The sequence below is a fragment of the Passer montanus genome, unplaced genomic scaffold, assembly GCF_014805655.1.
Source record: "Passer montanus isolate IOZ18808 unplaced genomic scaffold, ASM1480565v1 scaffold85, whole genome shotgun sequence".
NCBI lineage: Eukaryota > Metazoa > Chordata > Aves > Passeriformes > Passeridae > Passer > Passer montanus.
In genome coordinates, this window is record NW_024373812.1 from 1,010,166 (window position 1) to 1,032,605 (window position 22,440).

General features: G+C 45.1%; 1 protein-coding gene across 1 annotated transcript; it reads right to left on the reverse strand.

The window, feature by feature from the left end:
* Nucleotides 1-4,023: 4,023 nt before the first annotated feature.
* On the reverse strand, nucleotides 4,024-13,188 carry TXN (thioredoxin). Its single transcript, XM_039733257.1, has 5 exons — nucleotides 12,996-13,188; nucleotides 7,230-7,334; nucleotides 6,542-6,601; nucleotides 5,680-5,745; nucleotides 4,024-4,249 (listed from the first exon to the last, which is right to left on the reverse strand). Exons 1-5 carry the CDS (start codon nucleotides 13,017-13,019, stop codon nucleotides 4,187-4,189), a joined length of 318 nt encoding a protein of 105 aa, XP_039589191.1. The 5' UTR covers nucleotides 13,020-13,188; the 3' UTR covers nucleotides 4,024-4,186.
* Between the last annotated feature and the right edge of the window lie 9,252 nt (nucleotides 13,189-22,440).

Here is a 22,440-nt window from a genome sequence, read left to right on the forward strand (position 1 = left end):
CTTCCTCCTTCTATGCCTTCTAATGCTTAGCTTCACCACTACCTAGAGTCTGTTTATACCTCTGTTACATCCATGACAAATGCTGCAATTCCTGTAAGCCAGGCAGATGGTGCCACCAGGATAGTAGGAGCCCACCTTCTCCCATGCATTCCCTTCTAGCCCATTACCTCAAGGTACAACCATCACCCCAACACTGTCAGAGAGGCACAAGCACAAGGCATTCAGAGAGCCTGCCTGTTATACACGTGTATAAAACCCACAGACAGCTGTGGCCACCTTGTGGTGCTCTGCATGGCACAAGCTTGTGTTTGTCAGCTGCAGGTAGAAATAGAACTTCATGCAGCTCCCATGCCTCCCTCACCTTGTGTGTCTATCAACCTGGACTGTAGGAGGAAAATTGCATTTCAGGTGGATGTCCATCTCCACTATCTCCTCAGGTGTTTTCAAGTTTCTCAGACTCATCCAGTTCATTCTTATCAAGGTCTTTTTACTGCAGGGGTGGTGAGGACCAGAAGCTGCCACCACATCAGATAGACCCAGTGACAGCCAGCTCCAAAGGGGATTTAACCAATGGCCAAAGCCAAGCCCTCTGTGATATCTGAGTTTAAATAAAAGCTCTAAACTATAGTGGTAGTGAGAAAGGAACAAGAACATATGAGAAAAAGCATCTTGTAAGACACCTTCACTGGGTCAGACTCTCCCACGCTTCACCAAGGGCCAGGGACTAGCACAACAGAGTTAATCCAGCAAGGATTTCAACAGTATACTCCTCAAGCCAATTCCTTTGGTGGCTGAAAGCTGCATGCCAATAGAGCACAACACAGAGGAGCTGCCAGGCCAGTTTGTTGGCATTGGTAAAAAAATATATGTAATTTTTTAGCTTGGTAGATCCAGCTAGTTTTAATGTATGAACAGTTAAGAAATTAAATATTGAAATTATTACCAACACTCTTACTAGAATCATTCCGGGGGAGAATTAAAGTCTCCATTCAGGTCAAGGAAAGAAGGGAAAGCAGATGGCTAGCTGGAGTTGCAGTTAGGTTGACTGCTGCAAGAGATGGGAGACATGTGGGTGGTTAAGCACCTCACATGCATGACATACGCTTCTCCAAGTATGCAACAGCCCTTTCAGAACCCCCGGATGGAGGTAAGGAGTGTCACTATTCCACTGCAATCTGATCAAGCATAGTTCACATGTCCACTCACTGTGATCCCTTGGCCCTTCCTTTCATGTTAGTCCTCTCTCATTAAGCCTAATTATTCCAGCTATGTGTTTTAATTGCTGTACTCAAGGAAGTACTTCTCTTCCTGTTGGCCAGCCCATTATAAGCAAGCTACATAACAGGCCTGCAGACTAAAACATCTTGTTTTTCTTGTTTGACAGCAAGGGACAGATCTCAGCTATTTCATAGCCAAATGACACAGACTGCAGTCATTGCCTGAGGGGAGAATTTCTTCCTGAAACCCTTATTCCCAAAAGAAACCTTTCCATGTTGTTTTTTCTCTGTCATGTACATCAAGTCTACCAAACATTCAAGTCAGTTGGCTACCTACTCTCTTCCCTTTTACAGGCATCTTTGCAGATCATTGGATCAAAGCAGCCAATTCTGTTCATTCAAGAAAGAGACCACAGTGTTTAATGAAAGAGTGAATGCTGTACTACTGCCTGGCACATAGCAATACTGGCCTCACACCTTCACACAAAAAAACAAACAAAAAATGCACCTACCCAGCTCTCTATGAAGTAACATTACTTAATACTTGTGGGAGGGCATATGCCCTAGGCTTTAGCAAGGATATTCATACCCATTCCATTAAGAACAAAACGTTTATTTGCTATACCTAGGCTGGTTAAAGACTGAAACACCCACCCTGTCCTTGCCTGTTGAAAGATTCAAGCCAATTCCCATCCTGAACTAGGGTTCTCTCCTCCCAGTATGGGGGCACTTGTGCTCTAGGAACCAGGCTCCTTATGTATAACCAGAACAAAGCATAGGCTTTGCTTTCCGTCACCTGTAATGACAAGGACCAACTACAAACAGTCAAATTCTGGCATAACTTTGCATTTGAGGACCATGTGTTGTTTCCTTTAAAGAGAAAGTTTACCTAACATGGAGATTCTCACTGCATATTCCTCAAAGAGTCAAGCCTTAAAGAATATATTTCAAATTAGCCTATGCAAGTTATTTTCATCACAGTATGCCTACATACCAGTTCTTGGGAGGGGAGGATAATGCAGCACAGGAAGCTGAACTCACTGCCCTTTTAAGAACTGCTTTGCACCCCTTGCTTCAGCACAAGTATTCCAGCTATTCTGGTCTTCCCACTAATGTCTTGAATTCCACTGTCACCTGGATTGTCCAAGGCTACTGCAGAGCATTTTATTACAAAACTAAACAAATATTAAGTTCAACTCAACACATAAGCAGCAAAGCACCACAGACTGCACCTTTCCCCTGCCGCTACATGGTCTGGTCTTGCCTCAGCAGAAATACTGTATGTTGCAGGACACCTCAGTATTATTTCTTAAGGATTAAGTGGGATGCCAGAGCCTCTTATTGAACTTCATCTGGAACTTTCAGCAGGAATTTTTTAAACCTTTCTTGCTCAGAGCTACTGCCCAAAGGGAATAAATAGGCCATGCAGAAACTGCTTTCAAAAGCAACACTTGTTTGCAGATAGTGTGTGTTCATAGTGCATTCTTGTTACAGCTTCATTATATTCTCTCCTCACGAGTCTGTCCAGGGCACCACTTGGAGTAGTGGTTTCCCATTTACCTTTGAGCAGTTCAAACACACAGCTGCACTTCTCTTAGTCAAATAGCCAGAACTACATGGAAAATATTTTCCATGTTCTTCTCATGGAAATGACAACTCAGAACTTACATCCAAGAAGAGCCTTGATGGCTCACTTTCAAGTAAAGGGTGTGGCCACTTCTTGGACTAGAAAAATCTTGTTTCAAATTAGGAACATATACATTAAGCTGTTCAAGGCCCCCAGTCCTCCAGAGCCATTGAGAAGTTCATGCATGCTTGTGAAGTGAGTGTAAGGCTGAGTCATGGGTGAGTTTCCTACCACAAAGACAAGAAGCTCTTTCATTCCACATTGTCTGCATAAGCAGCAGGAAGTCTAGCTTTTCCATAAGTGATACTCAGTGAGCAGCACTAAGCTGTACTCACTGCTAGCTACAGCCCTGCTCCCTTCTTCAGTGAGTTCTTGTACAGGATAACATCCAAGCCAGCAAGGAAGCCATTTTGATATAGTGGAAAAAACACTGTTCCTCTTGGTTACAGTGCCAAGAGTAAGTAAGTGGCAGGTATAAAAAGGCTAGCATTCATCTAGACAGCCCTTCAAGACTGGAGGACCACAGAGTCCCAGTTTACTGTCCAACACAGTGTCAAATGTGTTCTGAGAGTGCAATAGTGCAATCAAATGAAAATTACGCACGTACATAAATCTAAAATTCTCTTGACTGTAAGACATTACAATTTTTACTTCTTCAGTCATTTGTTCCAGACTATTGCCTAGGAACAAAGCAGGCCAACTCAGACTAAACACACTTCTTTACTATTAGTACCAGAAGGTACACATACCGGCAAGGCAAATTGAAAAAGCAAAAAGACAGCAAGTCCAAGTCCCACCTTGCACTTCCATGGTAGGATTGGTATAATGGTCTGGAAGGACAAGTCTTAGCTTTGAACTCTAAAATGCAGCTTGAAACATTTTAAAAACCTTTCAACTAAAAAGATGTAATGAAATAAAACTATCCCATGCAGTGACTACCCTCTTTTCTCTTAACTCCTTTTTGGTGTTTGTAAACTAAATTATGGCACAGTGACTACCATCTGAGTAGGGTGGCAGCAGACTCCTCCTAAAGCAACTGTCATGAATCGCAACCCAACAACAGATGAGGTTGCCTTTGAGAAGTCTTTGTATACAGACAGTACTCTTTTAACACAGGAAAACCTGACATTCACCTGACATAAAATTCTTAAGCTTCTTGTTAAACACACAGCAATATCCAAAAGTGAAGAGTTTATACTTTATTTTACTCATGTATGTGGACCAATAAGATAGTTTGCACCATTTAATCTAGCTAGCTTGTTTATTTTTTTTTTTAAGTAGAAAAGTTGCAGGCTGTAATTTAGCCAAAGCAGTCACGCTTCAATGTCTTCATGGCTGGAGATTAGACTAGACTTTTAATGGTCTCTTCCAGCTTCTCTTTATTGGCCCCAGAGAACTCCTGCACCTGTAAAGAGAGATTGATTTTTAGAACTCCTGCATTCAATGCTTTTTAACATTAGTTGCATAGCATCCAGTCACATACACACCTATTTAACTCTGCTAAAAACTAAAATTTTTCCCACTCTCAAAACACAGAATATTTTGCGGATGTTCACATATTTATTTGCCATTCAATTCAACTCATGCAAAAGTTGAGACGGAAGACTATCAAACTTCATTTCCAGACTACCATTAATCCTGGATCAAAATTATGTAAGACTCAAAAGGAGGCTTGAAGAGACTCTGAAGGTCCCCACATATCAGAGGTAGCTCAAAGTCACCTTGAGTTCTCAGGACCCTACCAATCAAATTTTGGAAGGACTGTTCCAAATGACCTACCCCTGTGCCTGGCTTCTCCTGTTAGAACTGATCTTCTTGCAACTTACAGAGCAGAAAGATAGAGGCAACATTCATCTGCTGTCTCAAAAACAACAACTCTGTCCTCCTGTATCTAGAGGGGTGGAAGGCAGAGAGCAGACTACACTAACAGGCCATGAAACTGCTTGCTTGATACAAAAAGCCACACATTGACTGTCACACTGTAATCACATTTCTTCTAATGACATCATGAAGTTGCAGAAGGTCACCCTAACAGAACTGTCAAAGGTTCATACTGACCCCAAACTGAACTGAAAGTCACCCTACCTGTGACACTCGACTATCCAAGGTGCAATTCCGTTGCCTTCAGCCACGAAACTTACACCCAAAGCACTGTTCTCCTTTAGACAAGCCTACCCTCAGCTTGCTTAGCAAAATAAAAGCACATTCAGATCAGCAAGTTTGGGCAGACAGGTATTCAAACTACCCTGCCCAGGCAGCCCACTGTGCTGTCAGAGCACAATCTGCATCCCATCTCATCCATCTCTTGGCAGAGCAGACAAAAGAGGTCTGCTCAGTCCTTAAACAGGGACAGGACCTGTACTTCAAAGGTTATACAGCCTCTCTGTGAAATAAACTAAACAGCTGTTTGTTGTATATAACCTCAACCAGGTTAGAGACTCCTGTTTGGGTGGGATTCCATAGGCACCTATAGTAATTTCCCTACCTCAACACACGCTGCATGCAGATAACAAACACTGGCCAAGTAAAAGGCAGGGTGCTAGGCAGACAGACCAGCAGTCTTACAGACATCTGACCCCACTGTCGCTCATGAAATTGTCTGTAAGATTGACCTATAACTGACTCAGTTTGCTACCTGTGAACAACACAGTCTGCATCACCAGTTAACTGCTGGTTACATTTGCTGTGGTACAAAGATGAACTTGCTTGCTCTTAGGAGTCTCTTAATGCTAGTGGTACCATAATCAAGAGAAAGCAGACCAAGTAGTCCAACATTCCCCATGTCCTTTCAAGTGTTTAGCTTGCCTGCTCCACTTCCAAAAAGGCAGAGCCTACCTTCTTTCCATTCTTGTAGAACTGGAACGTTGGCATGCACTTCACATCACAGTGTGAAGCAACATCCTGGAAGACATAAAAAACCATCTTCAACTGGGCATTCTTAAGGATGTTAAATTTAGAACCCACTCTAGCTGACTTTTGTTTAGGTGACAGGGTAAAGCCATTCTGCTCAAGATAAAGCAAAAGAACTTCCGCTAGTTCATCACTAGCAAAAGCAGTGCAGTGTTAACATCTCCCTGAAGTAAGCCTTAAAGATCCCTTTTTCAACACTTAATTCATGCAACAGCAAAACGGTACTCTATGTTTGGAAAAAAACAAACAGAATTCTGCATCAAAAGAGATGGCTGCTTGCAAGACTCAAGAGCCCTATGGCAACTCCTGGACTTCCAGGTGATATTTTTCAAGTACCTATTTGACAATGTTGAAACTGCAATACAGCAGACATTATATTGCACTTAATTCAAGACTTAATTTCATTTTTAATGAAAGACAAAACAGTGCCAAGAGCAGTGGAGAGACCAGACAGATCAGTAGGTTGTGAACCTATTAGGTTTAAGGAAGATTGCATCAAAGCAGCTTAAGACCTTAGACTAACACTCCCTCCCAAAGTAAAGGATCATTGCTTCCGAGTTATCTAATACATGCCATAGGACTTCAAGAGTGCCATAGACTTCAAGATAACCAAGACAGTTTGTTCTGTTCAGGTGTTCCCTGCAAAAAAATTTCTTTCCAGCTAAACCCCTGCGTTTCAATTTTAAGTTGAAGTAAACTCAGATTTTGATTCAAAACGTGTGAAGACATTTTGAATTCTTGTCTGTCACTTGCATGGAAATCCTTACAGGACTACCCCAGATCTTACCTGGGCATCATCCACATCGATTTCTATGAATATCACATCACCATACTTCTCACACAAACTCTAGAAAGAAATAAAAAGAACTATGCAGTTACAGTGTTCCAGGAGAGCTTCCTGAAAAGATGCATTTGTATAAATTGAAAGGCTGCTGCTTAAACTGCTAGTGAAACATGCTTTGTTATCTTAAAGCAGCTATTTTACTACCAGAGCAAAAATTTTCTTTTCTGCTGCAGACTCTTTCTGGAGGAGTCTGTGGAACATGTTCTCCCCACAAAGACTCAATTTCTTAAGACATAGGTGGAAGGCCTTCTCTAGCAGCCTTCAGCTGATCACCAAAAGATGCTACAGCTACTCATACCATATCAGGAGACAACACAGCCACCTAAATGCAGCTGGAGAAGATACATTAACAATGTACAGAAGGTTGCAATGCAACTGGTAGTCTGTATGTACCTAAAATGCATATGAACACCAGGACAAAAGCTAAAACTCACATTAGTTCCCAGCTATATCAATGGTCAGTCTATTTCATCTGGTAGTCTTAAAATTAGATACTTATGCAACTTCTCACTTTTCCAGAAAATGCTGGCAATCACATAAGGCAAAAGGAACTTTCCTCTATGTTATTGTCAAGCAACACAAACATTTATATACAATTTAATGCAGAAATAAACCCAGAAAAACTACTTACGTGGAAAAAGGGCTTGATCATTTTGCATGGTCCACACCATGTGGCAGAGAAATCAACTACTAAAAGCTTCTCACCAGCAGATTTCAGTTCTGCCTCAAATTCAACCTAAAAAAAACAAAAACGAAAAATATTGATGGTTTCCCTCTCCTTTCCTAAATGATATAAAACTAATCCCAATGCTGGTTTGCTCTCAGACCTAACACACTAATCGTTATGGCAAGTCTTAAACACTTAACTGGGTTATTTGCACCATCATGGAAGTGCTTCAGTATGAAATGTTTTTATTGGTGCTAGCAACAGTCAGTGTCTTATGTCTCACCAATTAGAAAGCAACCACAATGCTCAAACTCACTGAATTGTGGAAACAAGCCAGAAATTCTCTAGTTATGATGCTCAACTCTGACAGGTCTGTATTATCCCCAAAATATGATCCTTAGAGTTTCTTATAATCCATGTTCTCATTTCTGTCTTGGCAGTAAGACTTCCATCTTCGTCGGGGACAGATTTGCCTCTGCAGAATTTGGAAAGGACGACATTGTACAGTCATCAGCTCTAGTGACTTTTCCAATCAATGGCTAGCATTAAAATGATACTGTGTGTTTTACTCTATAGCATGTTTTTGAAAGCACCTTCATAGCATAGTTATTTTTCCAAGTGAACCCACATTTGACATCATTAGCCAAAAGCAGTGCTACACATACAGACTACACAAGTAAACACCCAATACTTATTCTGAGTCTTCAAGTCTGTGTTGCATGTAGTCACATGGATCATCCCTGGACAATATTTCTTGGAAGTAAACATCTTACATGCCATTACTCATTTTTGCTTGTCAAAAAGTGAATGCTTTAACAGAACAGACAAACATTAAAAGCAATAGATACTTGCATGCTAGCAAAAGGCAAACAAGTATCTCAGAAGCAGAAAGTGCCAATCACCTGCTTTCTGATACTGTCTTTGTCAAAGAAAGAACAAGCCACTTCAATAATTTTCAACTTTGTCTTGGCGATCAAGCTTCTGGAAAGCTGTTAGCATAAACTTCAAAAGATAGCTGCTTTAGTTCCCCCCAGCTTAATGGAGCAAAGCACTGGAATCCTGTCAGCAACAGCTGACTGAAAGCAGTATGGTGACTACCAGATGTACACAGGGGTTGGTTTTGCAGTGCAGGGTCTAACTAATTCATACCTGCTTCTGCAATCAGCCACAATAAGTTATGACTCGACTCTAGTAAGCTAAAGAATGTCATGCAGTTGAGGAGCCAAAGTCAAAGTGGACATGAATATATTTAACAAGCAAGCAGAGATCCTACATGAGCATTCTTATGTATGTGTAATCCTATGTGAAAGTCTTCACAGCTTCCTGGAACTTCAAACACACTCAGCATTACATCTCTGTTAACAGACTTTTCCCCTCCCTACATAGCTCTCTTCAGAGGCACAGCATCCATGTTGATTTTTCTATCCTTGCATCTTGGACAGTCACAGTCTACTCTGCTGTAAGACCACTAGTAACACTCCGCACCACCTACTCTCAACTGTTCCTGTCTCTTCAGAATAAGTTTTCCTGTCTCCCTAGGTTCCCCTACTCCTGTACTGACATAGTATGCATTCCTGCACCCATTCTCACCAACAATGTTTAATGTCTCTGTACACAGGCAATCATGCTTGCTGGTCCCTCCCAGTACTTTTAAGTTCTTATAAGTACTTATAAGTCAAGCTTCACTCCTTTTGGCCTTGAAATCCTGCTACTGATTTTTGGTATAGCTTCTCACATCTCTGCACTGTAACATCGCCTCTCTATTGAATCCACTTCCCACAGCTGCCAGTTAGACCATCCTATTTTAACCCCTAAGTCTCCTGTCCAGCTGCATAATTACTGTATTCAGTAAAAGGAAGCTAGCCTTGGAACACATTCATCATATGGCCACACACCTGAGGTTTGCTATTGCACACAACAAAGAGAAAGTGTGACAGCATCATAATTACAGCTGGTCACATATACCACTCACCACTGGTGACCTGGTTCTGACTACAAATCAGGTGTTACCCTGCAAATCATCTTTACTAGCAGCCAAACTTGTTGCAGGACAGTGAAATGAGATGCTGGGTCCAAAGGTGTTACCCCTGAAAGTTAAAAAATATTGAACTAGTGAGAAGTTCTGAAAGTTTTTCTAGTGAGCTTAATTTCCCTGGAGGAAGGAAGACAGTATCAGGGCATAAAAAACCCAAGCTGCTTGACCAGTCCAACTGACTTCACTAGTTGTCTTTCATGTTAACTGTAAAGTGACAAGAATTTTTATGAAAAACTAAATCTCTGTTACCAGAAGGGGAACCTCCCATCACAAGACTATTTGTCATGCTTTGAAAAGATCTTACAACTTTGTTAAACAGCATTTTCTCCAGGTAGCAGGGGAAAACCTCAGCTAGCATGCAGGTCAATATTGGTTTGTTCTTTGTAGTGGTGGCATTTTTGTTGTTTGGTTGATTTATTTATTTTTTAAATGGTTAACTACAATCTCTCTGAGCACACACAAGCCCTCATTTTACTTGCATTGTTGTCCAACAGAAAAGGGCATGCTACCTTCAACAAACATTTTGGTAGCAGGCATCTGTTCCTGAAGGCCAAGTAAGAAGCTCTACTGAAAATGAAATGAAAGCCTCTAATGAAAGCCTCTAGTGCCCCAGAGGTTCCCAGCACCAGGTAGTGCTTCAGAAAGGAGGCTGCTGGCCTCCTTGGGATGGTGCTGAAAGGAGTCTGCTGCTCTCAGCAACAGATAATACAGGTCCACACTATCTGGGATATTTCATTAAAGCTTGGTTGTAAACATTATTTTCAACACATATCAAGTCACCCTTGAACTTGCCCAGTGATCAGCTGACTGCCAATGGTTACTATGTAATTTAGTGAGTTTTTTTAAATACAGAAGCTAGCATAAACAAAGCAAAGGTTCAACTGCCTGAACTCCCTAGCACATGCCACTTCTAAAATTATTGCTTATAGCAAAAGCTGCCATTTTTCAGCATTTTCTTTAACTTAAATAACAAGAGAGGCAGCTAGAAGGAAGAGGAAAGCTTTGGCAGGACCAGCATTTTAAGTTTATATATCTCATTAGCTCTGGCTACAAAAGGCAGTATGTCCCATAGTCAAACCCTCTTACAAGTTACACTGGTCACTCATCTCAAGGCCACTAAAAAACGACCAATACAGCTCTTTCTGTGCTATAGCAGGTGCTACAGAGGGATCAATCAAGCATTCTTAGAAGCTAGTCTATTTCTGAAGAGGTGTGCAGGGAAAAGGGCCACCTCTACCTAGCTCTCATGCATAGAAGCTCTTGCAGACAGTGCAAGAACAGGTTTTCCCCTTTGTATGAGAGGAATACAAACCTGCTTTACTGAAAACCAGAATTAATCCAGAAATCCCAGCTGCACTGTGCTTGAATACTCTGGGTGTCACTGTCGTTAAAATGCTGTTGTCAGCATGACTGTTGAGTTCACACTCTCCATGAATGTGTAACCAAAGTTCGCTTTAACTACAGCAGACTATTAAACAATGCTCATAGCTAGGAGGATAGTGGAAGCCTAGCTAACTTAGAGCTCCTCCAGAGCCAGGTTTGACTTGCCGTGTTTAGTTTGTTCCTGTGTGTAAAACCTCAACCCTTACACCAAAAGTTTGCCCCTCCTGTGCCACCATAAACAGAGAAGGGGGAAGAGATACAAAGCAGAACAACAATTCCAGGTTGCATTCACACAGTACGGCATTTCATTCCTGTTAAGGAGCTTCCCGCATTCACAGGTTTTCAAGCTGTGGTCACAAGTGTTAGTTTGTATATTTATGTATCAGATCCCAACACTTTTGCGGTCTGACATGCCTTCCGTTTATGAAGTGAACTGATTGCAGAAAAGCACAGCCTAGAAAACAAACTTGGATGTGTGAGACTGGCAAGGCTGAGGTCTCGAAACAATGTGAGGCGCAGATGTGTGGGGGAAGGGGCAGTCAGGCCCCCTTGCTCTGGTGAAGCCCCACACTCCCCATCCCCTGATGGTGTGTCCCAGACACACCAGTGTCCGCCCGTCACGGCTGCACTGGAGGCAAGGGGTATTTAAGGCCAAACACGCTGCTAGCATATGTCTTGACCCTGCCTCCTCTTGGAATTCCTATCAGCTGAACACAGCGGTTAGTAGCTATATCTGCCCTTTTTAATGTATTTTCTGTCTTTTTCTGCTTCCAATTCTCTCTTCTCAGAATTTTTGAGTAACTTGAAATCAAACAGGTTCAGAGTTTGCTAAGTTGAATGGGCTAAGCTAATGCTTTGAGAAGTGTTTTATGTTGACTGAAAGTTGCCAAAGTTCCCCGATATTCTCAAGAGGTCAAAACAACAAAAAATACTGGCAACTTTAGAAAATCTCGACAGTATTTCTCCCTTGTCTAACTCAGAGTACAAGAACAGCTATAAGTCCTGTTAAAGACCTTGCTGAGCGACTTTTTGGGGCCTTACAGGATGCCCACACACTAGCAGATGCCTCAAAATGAGATTAAAATGATACCCGCACCAAATTTCAAGTTCAAAAAGGTGAGACTAGCCCTACAGGATTTTTCTTGAAATGAAGAGTTTGTTAAGTTTGCATGGAGTATATTTTTTCAGACTTGGGTTCCTAAGTTACAGCTAACAAATACTCTATTGTTGTCTATCAACCACATCAGCTGCTGTGCACAAGACCACATGCTATTTCATCACCAGCAGGGTATTCTCCATGTGTTGGTCTAGGCTTTATTTCTATTTTGTATTTCAGACCCACAGATGCATTTGTATTCCCAGAACCATCCAAACAGTGATGTACTGTATTAGGGTTGTGAATATGTCAGACAGCACCATAACAAGGGAAATACTTCTTATGCCAGCAACTCATGCTGTTTAAATATGGGGAATGGGCCCTAGCAGCTCCTTTCAAGTCAAGAATGGATGAACTTTTCCATGATGTCCTGCCCAGAAATGCAACAGAACTTAGGCCAAACTCTAAGAAAGCCACCTGGTCCCCTACACACTAGCAGCACATATGACAAATCAGGAACTGCTAAATTAAGAAAATCAATTAGGCTGGAAAAGACCTCCGAGATCATCGAGTCCAAGCTGTGACCCAACTCCACAGTCAACCACACCATGGCACTCAGTGCCACGTCCAGTTTTCTTCTTTAAACATCTGCGAGGACGGTGACTCAACCACCTCCCTGGGAAGCCCATTCCAACGCCTAACCACCCTGTCTTTTAAGAAATTCCTCCTAAAGTCCAACCCAAATCTCCCCTGACGCAGCTGAAGGCTGTGTCCTCCTCCTCTCGCTGTAGTACCCTGCTGTCCGCCTGAGAAACGAAACCTTTTCCTTAAGACTTTTCAGTGCGACCAGCCACAAGCCATCAGGAGGTGAAATTGCATCACCTCCCCGCTCAGTGCGGCTCCCCGCAGCCTCAGGCCGCGCAGTTTTTTGTTCCCCCGCTCTGCCCTGGCCGAGCCCCCGCGCGGCTTCCCCCGCTCCCGCCGCATGGGCGAAGCAGGCTCCGCCTGCCCGGGCAGCGCACGGGCTCCCACCGCCATCTCCCGCAGGCCGAGGCCTCTCGAGAGCCCGGGGCAGCCCGAGCTCCGTCCCCCGCCCGCCAAGCCGCCCCCGGCAGCGCTCCCGGCCCGCTCGCCCGCCCGCCGGGGAGCGATGCTCATCCCGCCGTCCGCCCGTCTCACGGCCAAAGGACACGGCCGCCTCGCCCATCGGACTCACCAGGCTGCCCACGGTCTTCACCATAGCGGCGACGGCTGGGAAAGGGGGGTCGCTGGCGTAAAGGCAAGGAACCACAGGCTTCGTCCCCGCGCTCGGCTCGGTTTCCTGCCTCGCCTCCCGCCGTCCCAGCGCTTCTCCCGCGCCGCCCCGACCGCCCTTTTATGCCCAGCGCCCCGCCGCGCCGCGCATGCGCAGGGCCCGACCCGCCTCCTGCCGCTCCCCGCGCGCCCCCGCCCACGGCGCCGCTGGGGCCCGGGGTCGCGGGGCCCCGCTGAGGGGGCCGAGAGGGGCGCGGGCCGAGCCCCCGCCCGCAGCCCCGGCCGGGGCAGAGTGCGTCCCTGCCGGCTGCCAGGGGGAACCGGCAGCCGCAGCGGAAGAAGGGAGAGCCCTGGGAGGTTGGAAAAGTGCTGTGTAACGATGAGCAGGAAGTGCTCGGCCTGCCCCCCCCCCCCCCCCCCCCCCCCGGGGGCGGCCCCCCCCCCCCCCCCGCGTCCCCCCGAGGGGCGGCCCTGCCTGACGCGCGGCCCTGCCTGACGCGGCGTTTTGCTCGCCTTACGAGAAAGGGAGCTGGTGCTGCCCGTAATGCGGGCCGAGTGGGGGTGCTGCGAAGCTGGAAGGCGGGAATAAGTCACGGGAATATTTTTTCTTTTCCCTTTCCTCCCCCCACCTTGTTGTTTTGCTTCCCAGCACCAAAAGCACGGAGTGGCGCCGTTCTCTGCGGGATGTGTTCCCTTCTGTGCGCAGAAAGCTCAGCGACGAGAGCGGTGCTTGCCCGGGGTTAAACACTGACCGTCTCCCGGCCCTCCCCTCATGCAGGGGCTCAGCCAGGATCAGAGAGATTCCTCGTGGGAACAACTTAGCCTTCCCATCCGAGGGGACTCTGTGGTGCAACCTTAAGTTCCCATCTAGCTTGTTTATTTCTCTGTGTTTTGGAGATATCCTTTGTCACCACATGCTGCACCCCTGCCCAGCCCACAGTGCAAAACAGGTCTGCCACAGCCCTACTGTCCTTCTGTTGGGCTGGTAGGGCTTAATGTTGCACTATGGACGTTGCTGGCTGCAGCTCCCACTGCACGGGACACAGGAAAGGCTAGGATATTGGTGCAAAGTGTGTCACGTATGGGCCGTTTCTGCAGGTTTTAGCAGCTGGGTTACCAGCCTGTGATAGATTTGCTGTGGGATACAGCTGAGCAGAGGATGGGAATACTTAGTGCAGGTCCTGGATAAAAAAAATTACACTTCCTCCTTAAAAAGAAAAAGAAAACAAAAGACAGTTTGCCTTGGATACAGGTACCAACCCATCCCAACAGGATGTGCCCTCCCTCATGTGTTGCTTTACTTGTGGTGGAATATGAGTAAGGTATTTTTTATTTTGAAAGTTTATTAAGTGTGTGGCATACTACTACAGCAGAACTAGTAAGCTCTTTTCTGGCCCTGTGGTTGCATCCCCTTTGCTCAACTTTAGTTGCACCACAGCAAGCCACCTCCTGTCTAGGTCTTTCCAGACCTGATAGGTTTTGTCTGCTGGAAACACTTCGAATGCTGCTCTCCCTGCTTCTTTCCCCTCCTGTTAGATGCCATAAGCATTCCTTTTTTTCCTTTGGTAGCATCACTAGAGGAGCCAGGATGCCTGTGGGTGAAAAGCAGCACTGTGAAGGCTTGGTGGTTTCTGTTGGCTTTCATATTTTCTTCCAGCTTTCTCCAGCTGGTCCCTGCTGCCCTTGTGTCCGTGTGCCCTGTGGCTGACAGACACAGCTGGTACCTGTGCCCTGTGCTGCTTTGGGGAAGTGCAGCTGCTGCCAATGGCAAGGGAAAGTAGGAATTCCTCATCAGCCAAGGCGCCTTGCTCTACAACTGGCTGCATGGCAGGATAAAATGAGAAGCCCAGACCACCTTCAAAGTCCAACTTCTGAATGCCCCACCTCAGCCAAACATCATGTGGCTCTTGCAGAAGCCAGTGCAAGCAAAGGCAGGGAATAACCCACACAGATAATAAATTCTTAGAATCCAACAGCTTTCTAAAGGCAAGTGTGGGTGGGTAAACCCTTTCTAAACTAGGAGAGGTCTGTCCCTTCTCAGGTGCCATATGTGGCCACTTGTCTCCTGCTGTGCTCACAGTCACTTGACTTGACAGGCTTAGGCATACAGCAGTTTGAAGTCCAAAATGTTGCTGTAGGATTGTTGCATGGATGCCTGAAATAACTGGACAGTAATATAATTTATGTAATTGTGCTTGATTCTAAGACTGTAGAAATTACTATCATGACTGCACATAATAAAAATGGTTTTCCGCTCTAAATGGGGAAAAAAATCTACACCCCCAGAAAACACACCCTGTTTTCTCATTAGTTTTGTATTTTGTTTTTTAAACTGTGGAATGTCTCATTGTTTAGCTCAACAATGCTGTAGCTGTCCCATGTACACAGTCACTCAACCATAGGGGCCTCAGCTTCTCATGTGCCCTCACTCCCACCCTTCCTCACAAGCACAAATGCAACGTGCTTCTCTCCCCCAGGCTGCCAGAGAGTGGATGTTAAAAATATGCAAGTTGACTGTGGCGAAGTTGAAAATCACGTGAATTTCATGCTTCAGCAGACTGCTGTATGATGTGTCATACCCAGGAGTCACTGGATAGGACGGTGGCCAATAGGTGGCTCTTTGCAAATGTGGGCTGGCAGAGAACCAGGAAGCACTGAAAGACACTCAGGAAAGTGTGTTTGCTTGATTCTGAAAGTCAGAAAATGTGGCCTGAGGAGGGACAGAGTGGAAAGGCAATGTAAGCTTCAAAAATCAGTCCCTAGATAGTTTCTCTTGCAGAAGGTCTGGAGACATAGGCAAATGCCTGAGCCACCCATGCACTATAAGTATATATTTGCAACACTCCTTGGATGTGTGGAAAACATGTAGGAGAGGAAGTCAGAAGGTCTAAATTTAGGTGTCCTCAAGAGAATTAATCAGTAGCACTTAGGTGTAGGCCAGTAAAAAGGACTGTGTTTTTGGAGAGCTCATGCTATGCCACAATCATCACAAACATCCAGGTGGGAATTCAATTTGCCTTGTTTTAGTCACCTTTAAAGCTCCTGTGATGGAAGGCATCCTCTATTTTTTTGGGCTTTGTTTTTGTTTATTTCTGTCAGCTGATAGATGAGCAACAGCACCATGGGCCAGCAGTAGGGAAGAGCTTCACCCACAGCTGGAAGTGAACTCAGGGTGGGCTCAGGGTCAGACCTGCAGTAGGGTTTGGGAGGCTGAGTAAATTACAGTTTCAGTTCTTTCTGAGCTGCTGGGAGAGGTGGGAAGCAGGGTAGGAAAGGTGGGCAGCAGTAGTCCCTCACAGGATGACCAGGGCGGGAGGTTGTAAATCATGGTGTCCCTCTGGATGAATGAGCCAGAGCTGTGACACATGGTGTGGTGTGATGCCCCCCCTTAGCTCCACATGGCTTTCCAGATCTGTTTACCTGTCTGTAGTTTAAAGGCTTTGGAGCCATGAATCTCCTTTCCAGGGCTTGCTTTGTTGTTTCTTCTTTGTGAGCCAGTGCATGTTGGTGGGTAGAGGAAACGCCGTGGAGTGGTGAGACCCAGGGTAGGCTGGAAGTCTGCAGCTGGACATCCTGAGTGTTGCAAAGTGTTAACCAACAAGAAACCTACTCTTGGCAGGCTTTGGACTCTGGCACACAATAGTCACTTGTGTTCCGTTTCCTCATAGGCATGCAATGGAGAGTGGGGAAACATGAAAATAAAAGGGAAAAAGAAGAGGAAGAACAGAGGAAATGGAAATAGAAAAAAAAAAAAAGAAGGAAACTAGATCCAGTTAGCTTGTGCTAACTTCTTCAAGTTAACCTCTCCAAGCTCCCATGAGCATATCTAAGACAAACTTCTGTCTCCTAAAACCACTCTTAAGTCTCCTGACCACTCAAATGTGTCATTCAGTAAAAGGCACAGCTGCAAGGAAAATAATACTACAGCTAGATGGTCAGTCATGTCCAACATTAAGAAATGGTGCATCCACTTGCAGAAATGAGGAAGCTGCTAGAGCAACAACTCCAGCCATAGCAGCGTCACATTTTACCACAGGAAAGCCAGGTTATTTGCCAGTGTCTTCCAATGGAAATTGAGAGTCACAGACTCTGGCCCTGACACTGCAACAGAGCAGCAGCAACCTTCAATTGTACTTTCCCTTTCCTTCCAGCCTGCCCTTCTGGAAGATTTAGCTTTTAAAGGTGCAATAAATGTTTAATAACGGGATAGGTGTGCTTGGTGTTGTGCCTATATAAGTCACAGAGGAAACATGCTTCTTTCTCTCTCCCAGGCTGATGTACTGCAGATGTAATTGCCCAGTCTTTGAATGCTTGGTGTACCATATATGATTAAAAATGAGAAGTTGAGTAAAATGTGAAAAAAAAGGGGAATAAAGATCTTGGCCACAGTTCATCTCCCTTTACCATAGGGGGATGTTGGTAAATGAAGCACTTCTGGGAATCAAGAAAACATCCATGTTGCTTCCCTCACACTCTTTTGCTTCATTTTTAGTAAGTTCTGTGGAGAAAAGAATTTCAAAACACTCCAGAGTTAATGAAGCTGCTACTTTTGGGACTTGTATTAGAAGGAGACCATTTTTCTTTTTTAAAGAAAGCTTCTGTGATCTCACCTGGGTTTATGACATGTGCCGGGTCTCCACAAAGGAAGGTACCGTGACAGGAGGTCTCTGAACATGGGAATGCTCGTCTGCACTCTCTGGTTTCGAGGCACTTCAGGTCTCATGTCAAGACAAACACATGTTGTGTGTTTGCCTCAAGTGTCTCAAACTCAGTTATCACCTCCATGCTCCCAGCCTCTGTTCTTCTTTGGGTAGCAGAGCATGCTGGAACAAGCAGACCTGCAGTTTTTTCTACAAGACGTGTCTTTTTTTTTTTTTTTTCTAGAGAACTTCATCTTTTTTTCAGAATCTGTCTGTGCCAAATGTCCCCTGCTGCTACTCAGGAGCAAGATTCTTTGGGGCACAGGAGGGTATTACAAGGCTCTTGACCTTGAGGACAGCAGTAGACAAAGAGAATTTCAAGGCTGTGCAAAAGCATGAAGCTGAAATTTAGCACTTTGTGGTTGTTGTGCTTGTGCTGGGTATCTGCAGATGGGAAACTCCTGGAGAGGAGATGAGATATTTTTGCTTTTCTGGGACATGTGCATTTTCATAACATTTTGTTTGGGGGGACAGTATCTGCTGATTTGGCCTGATAATAGGCAAACACTCGTGTTTCAGGACGTGGAGATACACATATGGAGATGTCTTTAAGGAAGCAGGTCATGCAGAATAAATGTGTATGTGGTGTCTACAAAGAGGACAAAATGGTTGGTGTGTGTTTTGCTTCCAGGTGTGGTGGGTTGACCTTGGCTGGCCACCAAAGCCAGTCTATCACTCCCGCTTCTGAACTGCAGAAGAAATTATAACAAAAGTCTTGTGGGTTGAGTTGAGGATAGACTGCTGTTACTATCATAGGCAAAATAGTCTCAGCTTTAGGAAATTAATGTATTGCTCATTAAAATCACAAATAGGATAGTGAGAAATGGGAACAAACCTTAAAACATCTTTCCCCACCCCTCTCTTCTTTCCCATGGGAGATTGTCCTCCATGAGTTTCTTCAGTTGGGTTCTTCCCATGGGCAGCAGTTCTTCCTGAACTGCTCCAGTGTTGGTCTCTTTTTTTAGGGTGCCATTCATCAAGCACAGACTGCTCCAGCTAGGGTTCCCTGGTGGGGGTCAGAAGTCCTGCCAACAAACCTGTGCCAGTACAGGCTCCTCTCTCCACGGTTCTGCCAGAAGCCTGTTCCAGAATGAACTTCCCATGGGTTCTCAGCCTCCCCTGGGCATCCCATTGCTCTGGGCATGAGGTCCTCCACAGACTGCCGGTCCTGTAGGTTCTGCTCTACTATGAACTCCCATAGGGTGCAGTGGCAGAGACTGCCACATTGTTGTCTTCACCAAAGACTTCAGAGGAATCTCTGCTCTGGTGCCTGGAGTACCTCCTTCCCCTTCTGCTTCACTGACCTTGGTGTTAGATCTCTCACCCCAGACATGCTAGCACCTTTGCTGACAGGCTCACATCTGGCCAGTGGTAGGTCCATCTTGGAGCCAGCTGGCATTGGCTCCATTGGACATGGGGGTGGCTTCTAGCAGCTTCCCACAGAAGCCACCCCTGCAGGCCCCAATTACCAAAACTCTCACACATAATTCCCATTCACAAGGCATTTGGTCCGGTGCTTTTCATTTAGAATTTGTCTGAAATACAATTAATTCCTGGAAATGACTAATGTATATATTTCACCAGAGATGAGTCTGTTCATTGTTGTGTGGGCAGGACCCTTTTCATCAGAGAGTTTTCTGGAAATCTACACAGCTCAGCCAGTTTTCACTACCACAATTTGCCAAGTGCTCTTGGTTTTTTCATCTTAAATGCAAGTTTGTGAATGAAATACACTGAGTTGGTGTGTTACCAGTGAACTAACACTCACATTTGCATTAAAAGTATTGACATCACACACGGGTACTTATGTAATGTAGAGAAGATACAAGCTGTAATTATCTTTGGCTACCTTCTCAAATCTTGTTCACAGGCCAAAAAAGGTACCTATGCACCTGAGGTAGGGTCCTGTGGTCCTGAAGTGTTTGTTCTGACTGCCACCATTCAGGTGTCCTTGCATCAAGCCTGGCTCTGATCTCCCAATCGAATGTGTAGGAGTCTGGTGCCTTTTGGCAGCTGGCTATGGCAGACCACGCTGTGCTGTCTGCAAGAAGCAGTGTGTGAGAAGGGGTATGGGAATAAGGTTCAGTTCTTCATTTTTCTTTGTTTCACATTCAAATTACAAACCAGTGCCAATGACAAACATTTTTTTTACTTTCTGCTGCCCAAAGCTGTTCTGCTTTATTTCTCTTTCAGCATCATCCACTTCCCTGTCTTGTTTTTTTCTTAATTCTTGACCTCTCATCATTTTTTTTTCTTCCCACCATGCTCTGCATCTTTTCTTCTGGAAGTAAAATACCACATTTCCGTATAGTTCTGAATCTGCCTCACAAACCTCCACATTCCTGCACTAGCTGCAGGCTGAGGAACCCAGATGCATAAGCCACACAGACTTTGACCTTCAGCAGTGATGCGTTTGTCAGGTCTGATTTAAAAACACATGGTGTGGTTTGTACACTGAGAATTGTTCATGGCCTTCTTGGGAAGATGCGGTGCTCCCATATCCCCTCCTTCCAGTTTTGCACACTCCCTGGACCACTGCAGAGACAAATTTGGCACCACAGTCCCTACACTTAGTGCCTCTATGGTCCCCTGTGCTCCAAAAACTGAAATTTGGGGCGTTGGGTCATCTTCACTGGCTTCAGGAGTGCAAGTGTATTATCTCTCTCAGGACTCCATGCAGCTCTTACTTTCATGCTCTGCTTGCAACCCTGAAATGGGTGATCTGTTATCTGGAGATGTAGCAGTGTGGGAAAGAAGCTGTCAGCAGTGTGAAGGAAAAATGATGGAAAGAGAAAGGCAAACTAGCTTTGGACCTGCATTCCAAGGTGCCTCAAGGCCTTAATGTCATCTTAGCTGTGGGAGAGCATCACATCCCTCCCACAAGGTGAACCTCAGAACACTAGAGCTCTGCCTCAGCATTGTTTTCTGTCCTGGCACCCATGGCTGTCCCTAGGCTGGGGGGTTGACTGGTCTCTTAAAATGTAGCTGTATGGTTGCCTCTTGTGGTGGGTTGGCCCTGGCTGGACACCACATGCTCCTCAAAGCTGCTCTGTCATTCTGCTTTTCAGCTGAACAGAGGAGAGAATTCTTGTGGATTGAGATAAGTATGGGAAGAGGTTACTCACTGATTACCATCATTATTGTCAAAACAGACTCGACTTGGAGGAGAAATCAATTGGATTTATTATAAATCAAATCAGAATAGGGTAATAAAAAATAAAACTAAGTGCTAAAGAATGACCTTCCACCCCATGTCTCCATTTTTCCTGGCTGATTTCTCTACCTCAGCTCCAGAATGCAGGGAGTTGGAGACGACTGAAATCAGTTTATCACACATTGTCTCTGCTCCTTTCTCTGCAGTAGGCTCTGCATACTCTTCCCCTTCTGTGGCCTGGATTTCTTCAGGGACTGAGGTGGATCTTTACTGTGGACTTTTGTGGGCTACATAAGAACAGCCTCACCATGGTCTTCACCCCAGATCCTTGGAACGTCTCTTCCTTTTCTGTCTTCACTGACATTAGTTCTGCAAAGTTGCTTCTCTCACATATTCTCACTCCTCTCCCTGGCTCTCCTTTCCTATAGAGTAACTTCTTCCCCTTCTACTATTCCAGAGGAGCTTCCTTCACCACTGACCAGCGGTGGCTCCCTTGGACATGGGGGAAGCTTCTAGAAGCTTGTCATAGAAGCCAACCCTGTAGACTGCCTGCCCTGCCCCCCATGAAAAACTTGCCTTGCAAATGCAGTGCATCCATAAACCATCACTGTCTCACTTTCTTACCCAAAACCAACAGCGCTTCATCTCTTGTTGCTGGGTCAGGTCAGGGGATGATTGTGTCTGGGTATAGAGTCAAGTTTAAAAAGCATGTGATCTGTGATTTCCTAGATGCTTCTTTAACAGAACCGTGATGTCCACTGGAGAGAGATGTGCCCAAGCTCCAATTTCCAAAAGTCACATACAATTGCATTTCTGTGCCCAAACAAATAATGCTGAAGAACACATGTTTACACTGCAGAAGTTGTCCAGCTGACATTTTTCAAAGCAATTATATTTTTGGATGTGCCAATATGTAGGGATGAGTCAGAAGATGGTCACCACATCCCAGAAAAAAACATAGGATCCTTGAAGACATCTGTAATAAAGCATTTGAAAAACAGGGATGAGATGCCCTGGAGCACACAGGAATAAACAAAACTAGCTGGCTATCTCATGAGACATGTGCTTTTGCCCTTCTACAAGCTTGGAGGTGGCTGTGATTCATGCACTGAGAGCAAGACTTGAGGAACCACACAGCCAGAGCCCCAGGACAGAGGAGTCTTCTAGTCTTAGACTTATCCATCAGACATCTCAAGCCACTGCTATTTCCAGGCAGAAGCAATGCTGTAAATGTCACATCCATGCTGGTGGCAGGTGTCATTTGTTTCCTAAGGATTTCACAGCTGTTTGGCCAACATATATGTGTGGTTTGTGGGTCTCTCCATATGACCAGGGTGACCACTGACAGAATGGCACCCAAGCATCACATGAGTGCCAGTGATGCTTTTCAGGCATCTGTCAGCACCAGTTTTGTCTATTGGAGCAGAGGACTACAAGGGAACCTTTCCCTAGTCACCAACAGCGCATGAGGAGAAGACCTGGCCTTGGCTTTTCTGTGTGCTACTGAGGAGCAATGGGTCCTTTTCCACCCTCTCTACAGCCAGACTGAACCT

Bases quoted from the DNA above. Each gene is read 5' to 3' on its own strand.
- TXN (XM_039733257.1), bottom strand. From the start codon at position 13,019: ATGGTGAAGACCGTGGGCAGCCTG. The intron at 6,602-7,229 runs GTAAGTAGTTTT...ATTTCTTTCTAG, and splicing joins TGATCAAGCCCTTTTTCCAC to AGTTTGTGTGAGAAGTATGG. The intron at 4,250-5,679 runs GTAGGCTCTGCC...CTCTCTTTACAG, and splicing joins TCTACAAGAATGGAAAGAAG to GTGCAGGAGTTCTCTGGGGC.